Source organism: Brienomyrus brachyistius, unplaced genomic scaffold (genome assembly GCF_023856365.1).
Source record: "Brienomyrus brachyistius isolate T26 unplaced genomic scaffold, BBRACH_0.4 scaffold27, whole genome shotgun sequence".
Taxonomy (NCBI): domain Eukaryota; kingdom Metazoa; phylum Chordata; class Actinopteri; order Osteoglossiformes; family Mormyridae; genus Brienomyrus; species Brienomyrus brachyistius.
Genome location: NW_026042306.1, coordinates 2,783,464 through 2,804,767, shown reverse-complemented (window position 1 = coordinate 2,804,767; position 21,304 = coordinate 2,783,464). Strand labels below are relative to the sequence as shown.

The 21,304-nt window shown below is 46.9% G+C and overlaps 1 protein-coding gene across 6 annotated transcripts in view; it reads left to right on the top strand.

Moving 5' to 3' along the window:
• The window catches only part of LOC125721014 (rho guanine nucleotide exchange factor TIAM2-like), a 55,229-nt gene that overhangs the window by 4,185 nt on the left and 29,740 nt on the right, over positions 1-21,304 (top strand). For 3 of the 6 annotated variants that reach the window (XM_048996924.1, XM_048996923.1, XM_048996919.1), the window contains exons 1-3: positions 2,162-2,431; positions 17,396-17,461; positions 17,909-18,808. In XM_048996924.1, coding sequence (XP_048852881.1) covers positions 17,915-18,808 — 894 coding nt within the window. In that variant the 5' untranslated portion in view covers positions 2,162-2,431; positions 17,396-17,461; positions 17,909-17,914. Of the gene's footprint in view, positions 1-2,161; positions 2,432-15,324; positions 15,385-17,395; positions 17,462-17,908; positions 18,809-21,304 lie in introns of those variants that run through there. The other 3 variants (XM_048996921.1, XM_048996920.1, XM_048996922.1) reach the window with 2 other exon arrangements.

Here is a 21,304-nt window from a genome sequence, read left to right as displayed (position 1 = left end):
GGTGTGCAGTGTCTTAAGTGAATCGGTACAGAAAAAGGGAAAAGTAGATGTCTATTAAAAGCAAATGCCTCTTGGAACCGAGCAGGAGTTGGCCATACTATGGCACTGAGGAGATTCCCTTCATTCCATTAGGGTTTGTTAATCTCACTTGGGATTCCCTGTCTTATACTCAAAAGCCATGACTGGGTGCCTAATGTAATCCCCTTGACACATCTTTGTTCATTTATTTTGGAGACCCTTTTGAGAATCAGACTTTAGCACGGTCATTAATACGAGTCAATCAGTAATGATGCGACAGGCCCTGATCTTCCCAGGCAAAACACAGGGACTGGTGCTGCACACTGACATAAAAGCCTGTTTTCATTTTGTGGAGTCCCGCATAGTGACATTGAGGAGAGAGACATTTACTCCAACATACAGCAGAGATGAAAGAACCATGCAAGTTACCAGCTGTCTGAGAGTCTTACAATGGGCTATTCATGCTGCTATTACACTGCACCATCTTAAGCCTACGAATGAGGACAGCTTCAGCAGCATCATTCTTCCTGAACGTTAGAAAGCTGTAGTTGTGTTGCAAAGTCCTTAGGTCCTCAGAACAGGTAGCACTACGTGTCCCACCAGAGACCAGGTCTGCCTGCTGGCCTGTGTTTAATAAGATGGCTTTCTGGACATGGTTTCATCCAGCCACCCCCATCTGCCTCGTATTCCTGGCCTTTCCATACGTTGGCGTTTATCTGAACCTCATCGCCCTTGCTGCGTTTTGTTTGGAAACATCCAGTGTGTCTCATTTATGCAGAGATGTAATTAGTGGGCCGGGATGCAGAGGAAACCAAAGGGCCACCCAAAATGGCTGAGTCAAGGGCCAGAGGGGCCAGGTGCAAGGACCACCACACATCAGATCTGCCTGTGACATCCTGCTCCTGTGGCCAGATGCCGCGACTGCAAAGACAATAGCAGCTCAAGGAAGGGGTAGAGCACCAGGCTGCTGCACATGCAGACTGCTAGAGTAGAGAACAAAGACTGTCTCTTGATACAAAGAGGAGTGTGGGGGTTGAAATAAACTTTTCAAAGTAGTGTTGGCATACTTTATAGTAGGCACACAAGACAAAAATCAACTGTCCCATATGGCTATACTAGGCAGCTCCTGTCGATTTTGTTACACTGCACATGCTTACCAACCGTTCATGCCGTCGGATCTTTTCAACGATCCATATCACGTAGGTTAAAGAAACAAGCGATTTCTGCTATCTCATGTCCTTTAGCGTGCCGTACCTTTTAGTAGTCCTACTGGTTTACAATGGCCGCCGTCTAGCTAACTCGAAAATGAAAAGATTCTGCGTAACTCCTGAGTACCTAAACTGACACGATCGCAACTTTCCCATAAAATTAACGTTATCGCCGATCGGGCCATATAGCAATATTTTTACCTATTAACACAACAATATTGAAGTGATCTTGTGTGTGGGTTAATTTTTCAATTGGCAAACCTTACGGTGATTTTTTTTTATATCTTGTTCCATTAATTAGTAGTTTAACAGCTGATTATGAAAGTGTTTTTGGATCTCGAAAGAAAAACAGTCGTTTTTTTAGCCAAGAAATTTGGTTACTTAAGGAATGCAAACGCTTAGCGGAATGCTGTTAAAACGCTTATACGTCCTGTAATGGCGTTTGGAACAGGTAACGTGATGGGGTTTTTTTGAAACTTATTATTATACATTAACAGAAAAATGCAAGTGTGTGTCACAGCACTATTAAAACATCTGATACGCTCCAGGATTATTCCAAAAGCATAAATAAACACCTGTAAGACAGTTTTAATCCAATTTCGGTGTGAGTGAGGCAGGTTATTTTGGAATGCACATACAGATGCTGCATGCTTCGTTTATGCAGTTTTGTACATTTTTTACATTTGTTCCTTATTTGCTATTACATTTCAACTCTGAATTAACAATGGGAGTCTTGTATCGCAACAGCAAGTCTTGTATAAGCTTGATACGTTTCAATCACAAGCAGCGGCTCAAATGGTTGGAATAGTGTAGCTATGCAAAAATAGCAAAAGGCTGCACAATGAAATGTTTCAGCTCCAGCTCCCATGGGGCTGGAGATCATATACAGAAATGTAGGTGCGGTCAGGAGGTGGTTCCTTAGAAGAACGTTTTTATGTTAGTAAGTCCAGCAATGAAGGTATGGCATTAAGTGCCACCGTAGTGACGAGCTGATCGTGCTAGTGAATGGATAGAGGTTGTAGGTGTGGTTATTACGCCGCAGCTCAGATCGCTGAGCTGCCGGGCGTAACAGATGAGAGCGCAACACTGCTGGCGATGGATGCGGCTTTATAGGGAGAAACTTTTAGGATATCGCAAGTTTGGAGGAATTGAGCCAGACAGACTGATTTTCAGAATAACTCGCAGGAAGATAAGCCAAAAAGCTGGTAAGTGGGAAAGCGTGACAAGTACGTTTTTGCGGTTCGATGGCAGAGTTCCGATGAACATTTTTAATAAATTAGCTTGCTGAGGAAAGCTGAATTTAGTTTATTGCAGTCTGTGTTTCTGGGCGTTTGTTTGCATGCGTAATTATTTTTGTTTCATATGTTGAGCTGAGTGTTTTGAATGCTTTGTATATAAAGTGCAAGCTGCACATGATTACAGCTGTTGCAGTCTGAACAGACAATGATATTTGCATTTGAATAGCGCCTTTAACCCCCATGTCTTAAAAATGTTCGTGATCGAGGAGAAATTTCATTATGGGTCTGAAAAACCGCGTCGGTCTTATTTGCTCAATTTCTTTTGCACGTGTTTGCTTGCAACATAACATGCGTTGCACACTTGTTACAACTATATGAGTTGCATAACATGCCTGATTGTTAATTTTTGTTGTGGATTTTATTTATATTGTAATTAAAATGTGATTTTGCTTTTACTGTTAAGTTCGAGAGCCATTATGAACCACTCTTCTAGACTACAGCTGGGCTATTTTAAGATCACCTCATTGCCAGCGTTTGTATCCCGAGCAAATTACTAGTATTTCTTTTTTTTTTCGCCCCGAAAACACAGGCAATTAGTTTTTTCCCCATTGACACTTATGTATAGGTAATTGCGATTGGCAAAACCGATCATTTCGTGAAATCTGACGTGTGCCGCTGTGTTTACTCGCAAAGAGGTGGTTTCAGTTTGCATTGGCCCAAAGTCATGCATTTAGTGGGACGACTTGCGGAACTGTAATTATGCGGGGAAAAAAAACTTTTTTATTTTTTTTGGCGATCTGTCCTGACTTTTTTTCCTTCTTGCGACTACTTCAGGAAGTATGACTTGTTTCTATATATTGTCTAGATCGGGCAATGTACTGCTTGTTTTTATATCTGAGAGGTATTTAGTTTTATGATGAAGCCACCATAAAGTCACCTTTATATAACAGGAAAAAAGAGATGGGATGTAAGTTGATTTATAAAGAAGCATAAACCAACCAATTTCAGACTGCCAGTCATTCACTATGACACCTTGTATCCATAGTGATGTTAGAGGTGCTTTTAGTGGTTATTCTGGGGTTGTTCATATAAAAGAAAAATTGGAGTTTTGTTTCCATGCTGTTCAAAGTAATTGTTAAACATTTAATTTCCTCACCAAGTCCAGAAGGAAGGAGTCCTTTTGCGAGCTGGAATCTGTTTCCTGCAGCTTCCCCGAGCTGACTTTGGCTGCGGTGTAACAGCCGCAGCCAATCTTGGTTTCTCTGCCTAATTTGTCTGTTGGCAAATTGCTAATAGTTCTTCACGTAAAGATTATAGTTCTCATACCAGCTGATACTGGCAAATGAATTTTGTACATCCAAGTCTTCACAAATCAACATGCGCATGTGCCAAATATGAGAAGAAACTGAATCTAAAGTCAGTTTCTTGTGTTTAAAGGTGTTTACAGCATCCTGTACTCATTTCATTCTGGTGAGTCAGTGCTGGCTGTTAAGGCTTTGACGGTAATTTCGGTGCCACAGGACATTCTCTGTTTCCAGTGCGTTTCTCATTCACCTCAATCTACATTTGCTGTCCTCTAGCTATTTTCATGTTAAGACTGATTGAACCCCCTCACCACCACCACCTTATAGCGGAAGTCAGGGCTGGATGTTTGATGTTGGCAGTGTTAAAGAGGCGCCAAGGAGCTGCCAAGTGTGGCCACAGTAATTAGGAGCGTAGCAGGAGGACCTGGACTGCCCCAGCCCTCTGCCCCCCTGAAATAGCTTTCCCCCTCTATCGCCTTCTAATGAATCTTCCGCACTGACTCTGGAGTAGCCTGCTGAGGTGAATAATTGCTTTCTTGGGTTTACAGTGACACATGCTTACCTCAGCAGAACTTAACCTTGCAAAGCAGGTGAAACTCCAGGTTGCAGTTCCTCACTGCATTCTGGGCTCCTGCATGGCCTCGGTAGCCAGGGCACCCTCCCCAGGTGTGGGTGCTGTGCTGTCGCTCGCCACCCCGGGTTCTCCTTTGTTTATACACACCAATTATCACTTCAAGGTTGTAGATTGTTTGCCAAACTGTAGTGTCTGTTAATAGAGTTGTATTGGAGTGCCAGACGATTTAAGGGCCATTACAGAGCATAATGAATGATGGCGATGTGTCTCAGAGCTTTAGAGACATAAGACAGTGTTCTTCTTGTCGTTTACGTCACATTGGTTGCTCCAAAGGCACGTTGTTGCCAGGATTCATTATTTTTAGGTTCTTTCATTGTGCTTGTGGAGGGATTGGTCAGTACCTACACCTGTCATTTGCATTAAATGTGCTTGGCTCTGTATGGGTCTCTCCTTATCTTCTGCACATATCTCTGTTGTGTTTTTTTTGTCCATGTCTCTGAGTTGTCCAGTGGTGGCTATCGTGCCTGGTTCCGCTCCCTCAGTGATCATCTGAGCAGGTCGCGGCCGGCATTCACAGAGCCAGATTCGCCCTCAGATTCGCCTACATCGCCTTCAGATTACTCATTGCAGCACTTAGCCACAGAGGATGGCGATCTTTGTTTTTGTATTTTTCTTTCCCTGCCTGGAAAGATGTAGAAATAAGATTAATCCAAGATTATGTGGAGGAGTGAAAAAGGTTTTAGTAATAAAATGCAGTCACGTCACTGATGGCTTTAATACTCCCTCCAGCCACTGTGACACACCATGAATGGAATGCCATCCATTCTGAACGCTTTTTCTAAAGTCATCTATTTTTAAAGTAAACATGAGTTTCATTTCTGCAGAGCCATGAATAGATCGTGTGTTATGATCACATTTGGAGAACATCTTGGCCAGCCCATGGTAACTATCATTGAGCTGGCCAAAGCTGAACGGGCTTGTGTATCCTCGTGATTTTTATGGCAATCTTTTATAATTCTTTATAGTTGGTTCCAGTTTTGCTAAGCCAATATTTCTGATATAGCCAGATGTGTATTTTTATGGTGATTCATTATATAAGCTAAATAAATTGAAGTTGCGGGAAATCGCTTCCCAAAGGTGGAAATTCAGCTTGAGAGCTTTTATGCTGCTGAAGGACCCATGGAAAGCCCTTATTGGACAGCTGATCAGATTGAGCTGTCCTGATGGCCGCCTGGGAGGTACGTGACATCGGGTAAATCAGGGGAGCTTCCCCCCATACCCCCCTCATACTTGTGTCTGAGTGTAAATAAGAAATGGAGATTAACCACCCCTAGAGTGGATGTAGTCATGGATACCTCTGCTGGGAGTCTCTCTCCCTCTATTTAATTAGCATGAAGCCCCCTCTCCAGTCCAATAGATTATCTGCGCCCAGGACACTAGGCGAGCCCGTGTCTATTCAGCGCGTTGTGTTCACTGACGTCAGGGTGTTGAATAGCCACGGCAAGCGTGGCAGCTGTTTGCTCCCAAAGGACCTTTGCTGCAGAGTTTATTTTCATTCATATCCTGCATATGAACACTTGTATTTCTCTTAGGCAAGTTGATGAGAGTGATTAGTACCCGTGAATCATTTTAACCAGTTAATGCTCTCTGTCTGGTGTAAATAATATGATAATATTTATGTGATTGATAATTTAATCTGTGTATTGAAGTACTTGCATTTCTTTTCTCTGCCCAGTAGAATTTTTGCTGACGCTGTTAGACTACCTGATTACCGTACTCAGGTTTCCATCTTTCTGGTGCCAAGTCATTTGCAAGAAAAGGCCATTGCCTGGCATTGAATGATGTCATGTACCAGTGCTGTAGGTGTCAAAACAGGCCCTTTGTGAGGAACTTCTTGCGTTAGTGTAGCAGCTGATGAACCATCCAGTAATTCACATAGAGGCATTAAATGGTTTGGTCCAGATTTGAAGAGGGTGTTTGAACCTGACGCCCACTGGATCTGCGCAGTCTCTGCACAGGGAAAATGTTACCATGTGTGGCAGATCTGTGATCATGCTGCGCATGTCACTGAGCCTCTGTCCACTTGGATCTGTAAACCTGGGCGGGCCGCGGGGAAAAATGGCCCACTGTTAGCCCATGGCTTCATTTTATGCCCATTTAACCTTCATTTTCTGGTGCTCCCCCTCCCTCCCCAGTGCTGGAATGCGGTGGTCCACTGGCTGCTCCCCTTCTGCAGCACTACTCTTCTGGGCTGACCTGAGCATGGGGTTAGCAGACGGGAGACCTCAAATCCTTTGCTCTGAATGTGCTTGATTAGAGGGAATGCAGGGCTGCAAGCCAGCCCTGGGGCCATGGCCTGGGCCTTTGCTGTGGTGGAGAAAACCAGAGATGATTCATTGCCCCAAAGCGAATGCATCAGTGAGACCCAATGTATTGTTATTGGGCTGAAATGCTATAGTTGCTGGTCCGGATGGGCGAGGTACAGTTTTGTGATGCTGCATGCCTGACATACAGTACATTTCAGTGATTTTTCCAAAGATAATATTGTAATGTCCTGAGGAATTCCTGTGTGTGTCAATCGTGGGAGCAGCGGCATTCCTGTTCCCCTGGGTGTTAAACTGAACACATTCAGGTGCCAATGATAATCTGGGGCATGAAATGCTCTATTGAATGTGCCAACAGAAATGGGCTGGTGTGTGGCTCTGTGGGTTAGGAATCTGTGCTCATGATCAGAAGGTTGTCAGTTCAAATCCCACTGCTGGCAGAGTGATGCCATTGTTGGGCCTTTCAGCGAAGCCCTTAACACCCAGTTACTCCAGTGGGACCATCTGCCCCTGCTGATCCTCAGTTGTCACTTTGATCAAGAGGATTTGCTGTATTTAAAAATGAAAAAGGGGTGATTTTTTTTCCAGATTTTGCTTTAGAAGCAATAAGAGCCCTCAAACTACTTGCATATGAGATTTCACAAAAAGTAGGAAGTGTCCCAGTTGATGGAGGATGGAAAGGGCTGAGACTCTGAGGCAAGGCCCAGGAGAAGGAGGGAGTCCACCAAGGTGGCACAGCTGTAGTCACTGCACAGCTCTCGTAACTTTGAAGCTCACACTCTGAGCCTGACAATAATAATGTTATTAAGTAACAAATGGGGGGGGGGGGTGTCAGTCAATGAGATTAATGGCCGCTGTGGTTCTCTGTACCAGTAGTAGACAAACAGCCCCAGGAGGCGGACACTTCTGTGCTAAATCATTCACTTGTTCCTGTCCACTGTCAACGGTTTTGTTCAGCCGTTTGGTGTTTTTCTTTCAGTTAGCAGTTCTTGAACATCTGGCTGAAGATGGCTTTTATTCACCCAAGATTCTCTCACTTTTTTGCCCCTGCCATCACGTGTCAGAAGGTGTGTTGGAAGCTCAGGCTGTCGTTAAATGGTAAGAAGGCCAGGACTCCCCAGCAGCACGCTTTAAATCACATTGAACTGGTGGAATGTTGCTCTTGGCAGGTGGCCTTGTTTTAAACTTGGGCTTCAGCTGAAAGGGCCTGTGTGCTGCCCCAGGACCAGGCCTTTCAGAGGCTGCCCGTCAGTTTGTCCGTCAGTGTTTCCTACTGCTTACGCTGTGGAGGTTTTGTGAGCCAGCCAACATACACGTCAATGGCACATGACGAAAGGACAGCTGGCCATCTCTGCACCAAACCTGGGCCAGTGGCACCTGTGTGGTTTGGTGCCCCCCCACTTCTCTTGGAAGGCTCCTGCATGGGTGTCTGTGATATTTGGGGAAAGCCGCCTGTCGCTGAGGGCGATGTCTTGCCGCCTTGGAACCCTGTTGTTTCCGCAGCATCAGAGTCTTGTGCTGGGACCAAGTAATGACAGCCTTCTGTGAAACCCGGTGCTGGCGAGCCCTGTCCTCGCATGGGAGCGAGCCACTTTGTGGGTTGGGGTCTCTGCCTTTAGGGAAGGCTGCTGATGAGCTGCTTTCCAGTTTGTGCCGGGAATGCTGAAATAGCACGTTATCTTCTTACATAATGAATGTTATGCATGGCTGTTTTGTTAGCCCCATGCATGCATCCCTGAACTCATAAGGATAAGGATGCATAAGAATATGGGTTGGCAGGTCAGCCATCTTCCCGGAGCTTGTTTCTGCCTGGGCCCTGACACCTTGGCAGCCACAGAGCCTGCCCTCACCGTTCCTCACCGCTCCCTCTGTCCCCTCGCATCCTGTTTAAGGCTCACTTCCTTCCCATATCAACTCTCTCTCCAGGGGCACCACCCTCAGGAACCTGCTCTCCCTCTAAGTTTGATTCCCCTAAAATAAACAGGCAGCTGGAACTCGAGCTCTGATGTCATCTTTTTGTTCTTCGTGGTCTGGCCTCAATGCTTCGCATGAAACATCATGAAGTGCCTTTGCTTTAGGCTTTGGCCAGGGTCCTCATACGCCAGCCCCATGTCCGTCTGTGTCTTTGTGTATTGTACTCCGTCCTGCCCGGCAGGATCAGCAGCAAACCTTGCTCAGGCTGCGTCTCCCATCTCGTGCTGCAGCTTTTTATCCTGTAGCAGCTGTTGTGGCTTTCAGGCCCCAGAAAGGAGTGACCCAACATTGGAAACATTATGTGCGATAAATGAGCTGTTAAGAGTCCCTTTTTCCTCCTGCCAGTTGTGATTCTGTCTGGAATCGTAACTATTCTTGGGTCCAGTGAGTTGTTGGCTCTCATCTGTTAACCGGGCAGCAAAACAATCATAGTGTTTGGCTTCCATTGAGTCTGGCTGAGAGTGGGCTTTGGTTTTGTTTTCAGGGTCATTATCGAAGCGTAAGCCAGGAGTTCTGAGTGCAGTTTTATGACTTACTATTCAGTTATTCGAACTGAAATGCATAAATTGATGTTCAACACAGAAAGATTATGCTAATTGTGGTTGTGAATTGGTTACGGCTAATGCTGGTTACAGTCAGTCATAATCAGTAGTATGGCTAGGTGGTATGACCAAAAATTTATGTCACTGTATTTTTCAAAGTAATATCGGTTTCATGGTATACGAGGGTATTTTTTTTTTAAGTATGACTTTGCGTTTACCACATTTTACAGGACACACTTTTGTTTACCTTTTAGCGTTTTTCCCACATTAACTATATAATTTTATTATTAGCCATTGCGCCTATCCGCTACCTTAATGAGGCCAGGTTAAAATCTTTGATAAATGTTTAATAGTTCAGTGTTGCTGGAATGCGAGCTTTACTGACCTTGCGAAATTTCTCATAAAGACCGGGATTTCAATCTTTAAGATGCTTCACCAAGTTTGACGTGCTACTTCACTTCATCGCCACAACTTTGTAGCACTATTTGCATAGAGGTTTATCGACATCCTTAGCCTTTCTATGCTCATCTGCAAAATACTTCCAAACGGCACTTTTGTGATTGTTTTATTTTTTACTAAAGTAGCTTGAGAAGTGCCTTCAACAACAGCATATGCTATGTTCGGCCAACTCGGTATGTGTGTGTTAACCAGCACAAATGCGTCCAGCGGCTATTGAGAGGATGAGAGGGGCTGTGCGAGTGTGTGCATGCGTTGTAGTGCTGCAGTGTGAAGTGTGGCAAATGTAGTGCAAAACTGCACTGTTGGTATCAATAATGGTGAAAATGAGTATCTAATTTTTAATATCAATTAGTATCTGAGAATTGATTTGACAACCTCAGTGTCTCATTATTTTCAACTCCAGTGTCACCTGTATCTTCTGTTTGATTTTTCGCAGTGCATTTTTTGTGATGCAGCAGTGAAAAAGGTTCCCCCTTGAACAGTTTCCATCTGCGCCACTTTCCGAGCGTTGTGTAGGCTATTTAAACCAGTATTGCAGAATAAGAAAAATTCATATCATAACAATGATAAAAAACGGTTTTCGGTATGAACCGGTATACAGCCCAACACTAATCAGTAGTTTGACCAATAAATTGCACAAGCTTTGGGGAGAGAGTAAGTGGTAAGACTATACAAACTGACATAAGGCGTGAAACGCATCCAACGTGCTAACTCGTCTGAGACGTCTGAGGGGGTATACGACTGAAACAAGGTAGAAATGGCCTCTGCATGTTTGAGCTTATCGCTACTGATACTATACTATATATGATACTGTACTATACTATACTGATACTGTAATATACCTATACTCGGGAGTAGAGATTATGGTATTTAGATGGGATTTAGTTCATTTTACATATGTATCTCCTAGTTCCTAGTTCTTGGCTGGCAGTTTTCATAGTCTCAGAAAAAAAAAATGTTTTCCTGGCTATACTGAAATTGCACTGAACCCCAAAACCGTGGATGGTACTGCATTCTGAATGTTGCGTACTGATACACCCCTAGTCTCCCCTGCAGGTTTATTTGTTGTGCAGAGTTCCTTGAGGCAAAGTGCCCAATTTGAGGAGGTCTCCCCTGGGGTGTGAACCTTGCTGGCAAGTCCCCCTAACTAGCATGAGTGATTAACAGGATCATGATGGATGCCTTCAGGGCCCAAGGGCCAACACCCCCACCCCCCCACCCACCAGCGGGACAGGAGGAACAATTCTCTGTTGCTTGCCTCCATGCCCAGATCCTTTGGCTTCTGGTCTCCTCTACTTGGCTCAGGCGGGCCTCTCTACACTTAAATGAAACTATCTCTATTCCCTTTCAGTTTACTTAGACTCCTCGGCCACTGTGAGATTCCCCCCATCCTATTTGGCTGACTGGAATGGTACCATATGGCAATAACCAGGCTCAAAACCCAATCTGATTAGCCATTAGGATCACGGTGGACATGACTGATTGCCCTAGAGTGCCGGGGGGGGGGGGAGGCGTGGCCATATTATTCAATTTGAGAGTGTGGACCGTGCTTTGGGGCTTCTCATTCTCCTGATGACCGACCCTCCCACCATGGGGACGGGAGACCCGGTGTCTATTTGCTGGTACCAGCTTGGGCTGGGGGTGCCTTTCTGGGTTGGTGCTATGTTGGTGAACAATGTGAGTGCTCAGAGCTGATCAACACTATAGCTGGTCATGAAGGCTGTTTCACTGCTCCGTGCATCCCCCAGTCAGTATGAAATCTACACGCCCCCCTTAGCAGACACACTGATCCAGGGAAATGTAAATAACCAGGATATGATCACGGAGCTTGTCAGTCAGCTTCCTGGCAGAGCAGGTGTGGTCTCTGGGTGAGATCCCAGGGGGAAATGGCCTCCCTTCCCAGACTCCAGTGGGGTGGGAAGCAGAGAGACCGGGCAGCCAGGATTCAGGCTGTGCCACGGCAGGACCTGGCTTTGGGCTCAAGGTGATCCAGTCATGACTTGCTGCTTACTGGCTGCTTGTGTACTGATGGGTGTCATTGGGATCTTCAGATACAAGCCCTGGTGTCATTTTTTCTGAAAACGGGTAGAATGGATCATACCGTTGGTCTTATTATACAGGCAATTTCATCTTTACTGTATTGGACCATAAATCAGATTTGCACCCAGAAACTCACTCCACCTTCTTTCCTGTGAGTGTTTTAACTTGCATGCTCTTCCCCCAGCAGCCAGCAGGGATGTGAGATGAGGTAAATTTGAGTGACCGCAGAGAGAAATTCCCCAAAAACCTGGACTTAATCTGTCACTCACAATGCGGAGTGGAAAACCAGGATGTTCCGTACAGAGAACATCACACATAAAACCTTTCTCCTGAGAAACGCCCTCTAGGTGTTATTCTTGTCCAGTTGTATCCCACTATAATGGAAACACAAACGCACCCCATTTTTACAAGTCAGCTGTTTGTTGGTTTTTGGAGTGAGGGCTCAGGAACGTCATGCGCGACCTAAAATGTATCCTCCAGTCCCAGTTTCAGCTTTATTTTGGTTCCACTCCTTTGTTGCTCTGCCTTCAGTGTATTTTTATACACATCCTCACCTTAAAAGGTAAAACCATAAGTCTATCAATAAAAACAAAAATGTGGCAAGCAAATTAGGGGGAAAAAATCCCTATGCATTTTACTGCTGGCAGAAACCGAATTCCCCTTTTCCTGTTTGGCCTTCTCTGTTTCCACTTAGCAGCATGAATCTCTCTATTGGTTCCCACCATTGCCTTTTTGCAGGCTGGCTGTTTGTGTGATGGCAGCCTGCTGGTGGGTCCAGTGAACAGCAGCTCCTTCAGGTTGGTCTCCTGGGAGCCTCAAACCTGCATTTGTGGTTATTGGGGGGCACTGTAATTACGGGTTGTGTTTGTCCTCCGGGGGGCTGGTGCAGGTCCACAGAGAGCTGGCAGAATGCCGACACAGTTGCTGGCCAGGCAAAGCCTAACTGGCTGTGCGGTTGGCCTGTGTGTCGCTGTGGCTCTGATCTCCAAAATCTCTGGGGCCGGTTGCACAAAACACCTTAAATTTTCCCCTTAACTATGACTCTTAAGGTTTAATTTCTCCTTACCTAAGGGATTTATTTAAGAGTGTTGCACAGAACCCCTTAAAAGCTTTCCTTAGTTAAGGAAAAACATTAAGGGATTTACAACATTGAAAGACGCTTTACAGCAGTAAAATTTTCCTGTTTCCACGGACACCGTTCATATGCTTGCACTCATGCCTGCTTGTGATACCCGTTATCGCCTCACAAAGTTACTCACAAAGTAAAAAAAAATGGGAGAAAAGAAGACAAGGAACCCAAATTGGTCAGAGAAGGAAAAGATTTTACTTTTGGAGGAATACAATAAAAGAATTTTTTTATTACTAAAAAGTAAATTTGATCCGCAAATAACAGCAAACGGAAAACAACGAATGTGGGAGGAAATTGCAATGAAAATTAATTCAAGAAGTCTGGTGAAAAGGTCCATCCAAGAGAACCAAAAGATTGCAACTTATCTGTTCTGGCCAATAAAAGAGATCACTAATTACAGGAGAGAATGCGACAAAACTGGTAAGATAACTCTTACCAGTTGACGTTAACTTACAACTTCAGATAGGTTAAATGACTAACTTGAGGGAACTGTTAACGTTAGTCTATGTTGCTGACACTGAAATAGATCTCTGTACATAAGTTGCTCATCTTCTTTCAACAAGTTATTATTACACATTAACGTATTTAAGGTATGGATAAAAAGTAGACTGTAATGGTGGGTAACGTTATAGGCTATGGTTAGTTAGCGAACTAGGCTGAACGTGAAACAGGCTTAACGTTCTATGACACTCGCGTTTAGACTGTAACCTAATGTGCTAGAAAATAAATAATTGATTACCAGAATTTATTCTATACAAAATGTAATTTTCAAGGTGGAGGTCCACCTCCAATACCTCTTTCAAATGAGGCAGCGATGGTAGCAGACATGAATGAAGCGGCACACCGTTGGCTTGGGGACATGAAATACATCACTTATTACAGCCTGGAAGGAGCCCGTAGCACAAAACCACAGAGCATTCATTAATGGCAACACAGCTGGGAGAGCACAGCTTCAGATTGTGGGGTGATCCAACTGCACATGGTCGGACAAATTTATAAATTGACTGCCAGTCAAATTTATAACGCAAAATCAATTGTTCATCATTACGCATATCTAAGGGGTTCTCCTGGTCGAGGAACACTCCTTTTTGGGATGCATTCATTTTTGTTATTTATTATCATAAACTCGGCCATGTTGCAGTTAAGGTACGGTTAGAGGTACCTTTAATTTTTTTTCTCTTAGTTTGGTTGCTAAGGTCTTTTGTGAAACCATTAAGGGATTCCTTAAGTATAAGACCAAGATAAGGAGAAAAACTTAAATACTTAAAATTTTAGGGAAACCACAAGGAGAAGTCTTAAGGGTGTTTTGTGCAACCAACTTTATATTAAGGAGACCTTAACTCAGACTTTAAGGAAAATCTTAAGGTGTTTTGTGCAACTGGCCCCTGATCCCCATCGCTCCGTCCACGAGCTGTGAAGAGGGCAGCTGCCATCCCGGGGAATGATGGGAATGCTGCTTGGCCTTCTGACCTATTCATACCCATAACCACCCACTGATAGCACGCTGCTCACTTCCAGGCACTTCTCAGCCTGATCGGCACTGGGAAAGAGGTGGGGCAGGATCGTTCTGACTCCTGTGCTCAGGATAGCCTTGATGGATACTTTTGGAAAGTGAGAGGTCGGCACTCCACCATACGCCAGGATTCAGATGCTCCTGGGAATTGCTCGGCTTGGATGTCTGCCTGGTTTTTAAACTTCCTCCCTGGAGTTCCGGCTGAGACTGTTAATTGGGGCTCTTACTGTCTTAAAGGGGGGCCTGAGCACATTTGTTCTTTGTGGGCTAGGACCCCCCCCCCTTAATATGAATGATGTATGTCTGTGCCAGGGCCTTCCCGTTTCTCCTTTCCCTACCTTTATGGCCCTTTTTCGCCCCCTGTGGAAGCCTTGTTAGGGATCAGCTTACAATAACCAGCCCTCAATATTTACTGTAATTGAGACACTGTTTCTGATGGTGCAGAGCATCACGTCCTTCCTGCGAGGGCCTTTATTGCCAGAGAATAAAGCCATTCTGTGCCCCCTGGTGCTCCTGTGGGGTTTAACAAGTAAGCAGTGGTTTCCCTGTGGCTGGATCTGCGATTTTCTCCCTCTTTCACTGGAGTTCTTGCACACATTCGCTCTCTCTCTTTCTCTCCCTCCCCCCTGCTCTCCATTTTCCATGAGTTTCATCTGTCTTGCGCTCTCTCTCCTTTTGCAATCACACACACACACATGATGATACAGATATACAGCTGACCCCTCCCCCGGGGCCTCTGTAGTGGTAATTGTGGTAATGGCGGCACGTGGGGGTCACTGTGTATTCCCCACGGTGTGACGCCCCAATCGCTTCGGCACCTCCACACCAGTCCAGCTCCATGTCTCGTGAGTGTGGGGGGTGGTGCCTGGCTCTCACTCTCACTCTCCTGCTCTCTTCCTGCACGTGGTGTGCACCCCCCCCCCCCCCCCCCCTCGCTCCCACCCACCCTCAAGCGAGGCTGCCGGCGCAAGGTGCCTCGCTGCCTCTCTTCACCTGCCAGTTACCGAGCGGCGCCGGGACTCGCCAGAGCGTGTGCTGAAACCGGTCGCTGCGGCTTGGAGGTAAGACCCCCCAGGTGGCCATCCCTGCCTGCTGCATGATGCGCTGATGCCGTCCTTTGTTCGGCTTTGTTATGGAGCCGCATGTCTGACCAGTCCTGCGCCCGCCTTTTCTGTGTGGCACCTCCCGGCCACATGCACGACTTTGCTTAGCACCGCCTCGCTCCCTCTCTTTGTCTCCCGTGGGTCGGGTCTCAACACAGTGGTTCAGTTGCCGGCATCGTTCGCCTGCCAGACAGCATCACTGCTCGACGTGGATTTTTGAGACGGCAGCTTTATTTACCGAGCTTATAATCCTGTGCTTTCCTCTGGGGGCTGCGGTGTCGTTTTGATAAGCGTGATGCAGTGTTTCACGCGGGTCTGCTTCATTCCGTCACATTTGGCCGGTTCCATGTTTTAAAATTCGGAGACAGGGAAGAGCAGAGCATCATTTTGTAAGACGGTTCTGTGGACTCCATGCAGCTGCATAGTAGGCATCGAAATGCTTGCAAAGGTGCTATCCATGCGAGGTGCAGGAAGGTGACGAGGAAGCAGAAAGGGGAATCTGCGTAGGAATGGGAGCGGTGATGAGGGCTGCCTTGGTTTACAGTAGCCAAAAGTCAGGGAGAAACCGAACTGCTGTACAGAGGTACTGGAGCCGGCTTTGGGATGATAAGGATAAGGAACTTCATTCATTAAAGGCGCTGTTATCGTCTGACAGCTTGTGAGGAGAGGATCGCCGTTTTTTTCTCATGGATACACATTGCTGCCAAACTACATTTTGTGCCTTTCTTTCAGTTATTTTCTTCATTATAGATAAAAATCTATTTTTTTAAATTTAATTTAATTTATAATTTTTTTAAAAGAGCACAGTGCTTCCACCCTTCCATTATGAGGGCCAGGAGATTTGATTTGGTGACACCCATGTCAAACCACCGATTCCTCAGACACCATTGGCTGTGACTGTCCTATGGGAACCGAGAAACCATCCGCGATGGGGGCGCCTGTATGTTTACACCAGAAGTATGGCCCTCTTCCAGCCCTGGTACATTCTGGTATCTAAGCCTATGATGCAGGTCAGAGGTCATGATGGGTGTCTTTGTGCAGCAGGAGCTGAAGAATGCTGGGGGTAGGGGGGCAGCAGATGGCGTGCTGGAAAGATAAATGGGGGCGGGGCTTTTTGTTTGAGATGGTGGGCGGCCACAGCAAGCATGGGGTCCTGGGGGGTGTCACTGGCCAGGTGTCATGGTCGGGATCCCTGAACGCCCTGTTATACAGGCTCTCGGCATTCCAGTGCTCGCTGTGTAGCTCACAGCCCGGCAAAGTCCACACATCCTTCTGCTGGCGGAGAATTTAAGCTCTAGTTTATCAAAGCTCTATGCTAAAATTGACAGATCAGGGGGGCACCCCCTCAATTTGCAGAGCAAGCAGTCCCCTACCCCCATATGCATCAGAAAATTGCAGGCTTGTCCTGGGGCTGGTGTCTGTGGTGTGCACAGGTGGCATCAACCTGCCCAGCAATTATGCTGAGGTTTTATTTCCTTCCTCTGTGAATTATGTGTGTGTTGAAATGCCTTAGTTGAGGTGATTCCAGCAAGTTTACATGGCAGGTATCTCTAATTTATCTCTTATCTGTATCGAACTTCTTGCAAAAATGAGGTTATATTCCATCTTATAAATCATCCTCCAAATAAGACAAGCCGGTAAAACCCGCCAGTGCTGATAATATCAGTGTGCTTCCCCTGCCGCTTCCTGGTTAGGCGCCTGCTTGCACCTCGTGCAGAGGCTTGGCTCCATTGGCGTGGGGTCAAGTTGGACCGGTTCTTGTCTGTCAGTCAGGCCTGAGGGTGTGGAGGCTTTTGGGAAATCGCTGGACTTGACACGTTTCTGCGACGGTTGCTGATGGCTCCTAGAGGAGCAGAGCACAGCAGCCCAGTAGGAAACCTGGGGGACTGGGGCTTCTTTTGGGGGTGGGGGGGGGGGTATGTGGGAGACATTGTGTAACTGGCTCACGTTCTCTGTGCCTCCCCCACAGATGAGGCAGCAGACCCCAGTACTGTGTAAGCCTCGTTCTTTCTGCTGAACACCAAACCTCGGGCAGGTAAGGAAGCCGGCCCCGTTTGACCTGCCGCCCTGGCCACATGGCACCCCCTGCTGCTGATCCGAGGTTTTACCAGCATGGTCAATTACATAGGATATCTCTTAGATTGCATCACACATTGAGTAGCTTCCATATCTATAAAAGGTTCTAGTGTGAGTGTGTGCAGAACACCATCAAAAGCCATTACAGAGAGGTGCTTTTCACAGGAGAATTAATCAATCACAGACGTCAAGGATGCAGCTTATGCATCTGCCATCAGCCTGTGAATCTGGAATGTCACACCTGACTCCTCAGTTGTGGTCCATGTGGGCTCCGTCCCCTGGGGCTGTCACTCTGCTTGTTTCCTACTTATGCAGCCAGGAGACACGTTCCCTCCCGGGGGATTCCTTCTTTATAATAGCTAAGCGCCCAACGCTAACATACCTGTCACGTTTGTCCATCTTGCAGATCAGCATGGGGAACAGCGACAGCCAGCCAGCGGTTCCCAGCGCCGCGGGGACCGGCTTCTCGTTACCCCGGCGACCAAAGCCCTGCTCGCTGAGATTCCGGCCCACTAAAAGGAAGGTGCTGCCGCCACAAAGCTGGTGGAAGGGCCGTGAGGTTGGCCAAGGCAGCAGATTGCGGACTTCCTTTGTGCACAACCAATACAGCTGTTTTGGCGAGCTGACCACTGACCGCTGTGACCGCTACCATGCCTCGAGTGGAACTGCGTCGCCATGGGACCTAGGGGGGGACGCCACTGGAGTGCTGTACGCAGAGCGTGATGCTGGTCTGGATAGACCAGTTGGGCCGGTGCACCTATTGCGGTTGGCAGGGGCGTCAGACCACGCGGAGGCAAACGCGCCCCCCCTCCGGACCAGCAAGGGCAGCTCGCTGAGCTCAGAGGGCTCCTGGTACGACTCGCCCTGGGGACCCATAGGCGAGCTCAGTGATGCGGACAGGTCTTGCTCATCGGGACACATCGAGGACACCCGGGACAGTGCAAGCTCATCGGGCCCTATGGAGGAAAGCAGCGGCGGAGGCAGAACCATGATAGATGCCAGCCCTCCTGCCCCTTCTGGGGACCCTTTGGCCTCGCAGGTCGACCTGAGGGGGTTCCACAGTTTGACGCCCACAACCTTCGCCAACCTCTACAGCAACCCCAGGGTCACATCCTGCTCCTTGGTGTCAGGAGGAGGCGCCGAGAAGTCGTGCCCCGAGCCTGGGGACTTCAGTTCGCACACGTTACCCTGCCGCAAAGCTGTACCCGACACTGACAGCAGCAGCAGAAAGAGCATGCTGAAGGGCCGCATGCGACGCCTCGGCGACTGGACAGGAAGCCTGAGCCGCAAGCGCAGGAGGCTGCAGGTACCGCCCACCTCACGCTCAGGGCCTCACATGTGTAACATATTGCAGGGGATGTATGCACCAGTCGGGCTTTTATTGAACTCCACTTCCTGATTCTGCATTTGTAATGGAGCATCTCCTACCATTCCCCTCTCCCCAGCTCAGTCTCTCCTAGAGCTTGGCGGTATGACCAGAAATTTATATCACGGTATTTTTCAGAGTTATATCAGTTTCACGGTATACGACGGTATTTTTTAATTTTTTTTAAGTATGACAGGGCATTTACCACGTTTTACAGGATTTTACAGGACACATTTTTGTCTTACATTTTTGCATTGGTCCCACATTAACTATATTTTATTATTAGCCTATCCGCTACCTTAATGATAACATACAGCTAACGTGTTTGTTGGCTACCTGTTTATAGATAAACAGCTAATGTTAAGGTTTGCGCTGGCCAAGTTATCATTTTTGATATGTTTAATACTGTAGTTTGGTGTTGCTGGAACGAGAGCTTTACTGACCTTGCGAAATTTCTCATAAAGACCGGGATTTCAATCTTCAAGATGCTTCGCCAAGTTTGACGTGCTACTTGACTTCATTGCCACAACTTTGTAGCACTGTACGCATAGAGGCTTATCGACATCCTTACCCTTTCCATGCTCATCTGCAAAATACTTCCAAATGCCGCTTTTGTGATTTATTTATTATTTATTTATTTATTTATTTATTTATTTTATTTCATTTTTTACAAAAGCAGCTTGCGAAGTGCCTTCAACAGCAGCATATGCCATGTATGTGTGTGTTAACCAGCACGAATGCGTGCATTCAGCGGCTGTTGAGAGGACGGGAGGGGTTGCGCGAGTGTGTACGCGTGCATGTGCGTGTGCGCTGTGGTAGTGCTGTGTGAAGTGTGCCGAATGAGGCGAAAACCACACTTTTGGTATTAATAATGGTGAAAATGAGATACTAATTTTTTATATTGATTAGTATATGAGAATCGTTGTTTTGACAACCCCAGTGTCTCATTATTTTCAACTCCAGCGTCAGCTATATCTTCCATTTCTGATCTTTGGTGACATTTTTAGTGGTGCAGCAGTGAAAAAGGTTCCCCCTTAAACAGTTTCCATCTGCGCCACTTTCCGAGCGTTGTGTAGGCTATTTAAACCGGTATTGCAGAATAAGAAAAATTCATATCATAATAATAAAAAACGGTTTTTGGTATGAACCAGTATACCGCCCAGCAGTAGTCTCTCCCTGAAACCTGATGCACCCTGACAGCAGGGGCCTGTGCTCTGAATCAACAGACAAAATGCTATGTACATGGATGCTCAGGACTTCTGTAAATTTACTTAGGTGCTTCAGGGCTGGCTGGCAAAGAACTGCTTAGAACTGGATATTTGCTGTGAGTGTGGCTCATTGTGTGTGTCTCAGTGTTTGGCCCAGTGCCTTTGAGACACAGCCTGCCTGCATTTGAATCCAGCACCAAAATATAAAATGGTGATATATACCATACAAAGGCTGTACCACGTTATTTTTTCTTACATTCTTGCAATGGCAACAGCACACCATCTGTAGGTTCCCCTTCTCCTCTCCTCCTGGCCATGGTTCCCCCTCTCCTCCTGGCCATGGTTCCCCCTCTCCTCCTGGCCATGGTTCCCCTTCTGCTCTCGGGCAGGGTTCCCGCTTTCCTTTCCTCCTGGGTAGGATTCCCCCTCTCCTCCTGGCCAGGGTTCCTCCTTTCCTCTCCTCTATTCCTGGGCAGGGCTTCACCTCTCTTCTCCTCTTCCCCTCTTGGACATAGTTCCCCATCTCCTCTCCTCTTGGGCAGAGTTCCTCCTTTCTTTTCCTCTTATCCTGGGCAGATTCCTTCTTTCCCCTGTTCCTGGGCAGAGTTGCTCTTCTTTCTCATTTCCTCTTGTCTCCTATACTCCTGGGCTTGGTTCTCCCTCTCTTTTTCTCCTGAGCATGATTCCTTCTCTCCTCTCCTCCTGGACAGGGTTCCCCCTCTCCTCTCCGCCTCTCCTTTCCTCTCCTTTCCTCTCCTCTCCTCTCATCCTTTGTGTACTGTCAGTAGGCCATTCCCATGCAAGCCAGGTCTTTGTTTTTTCTCTAAATCCCCCACCTTGTGGGCAGCAGTCACATCCTGCCTCTCCAGCTGACCAGGGAAAGGGAGCTTCCCTGCAGCCTCTCAGTGGATATGCAAACGAGGGCCAGCTGGAGATGTGGAGGGGCCCATGCCCTCCACGCCCTCTGCTCAGGCCTCGCACCCAAAGCGTGCTGTGAGCAGGTGCTGCGTTATTGTCTCCGTCACAGACAAAGACCCACAAAGCTCCTTGGGGGCCCTAGCAGTGCGTGCGGGGCTTAAGCCCCCCCGTTCCGCTCCTATGGAGCGTGTGTGCCCTGGCTCACTCCCTGCTGCCTGAGACCTGCCCCCATGTCCGGCTCTGCTGACGGCTGCCCTTTCAGTGCTGTTCTTTCATTTTTTTTTCTCCTGCCAAAAGCTGATGGCCATTC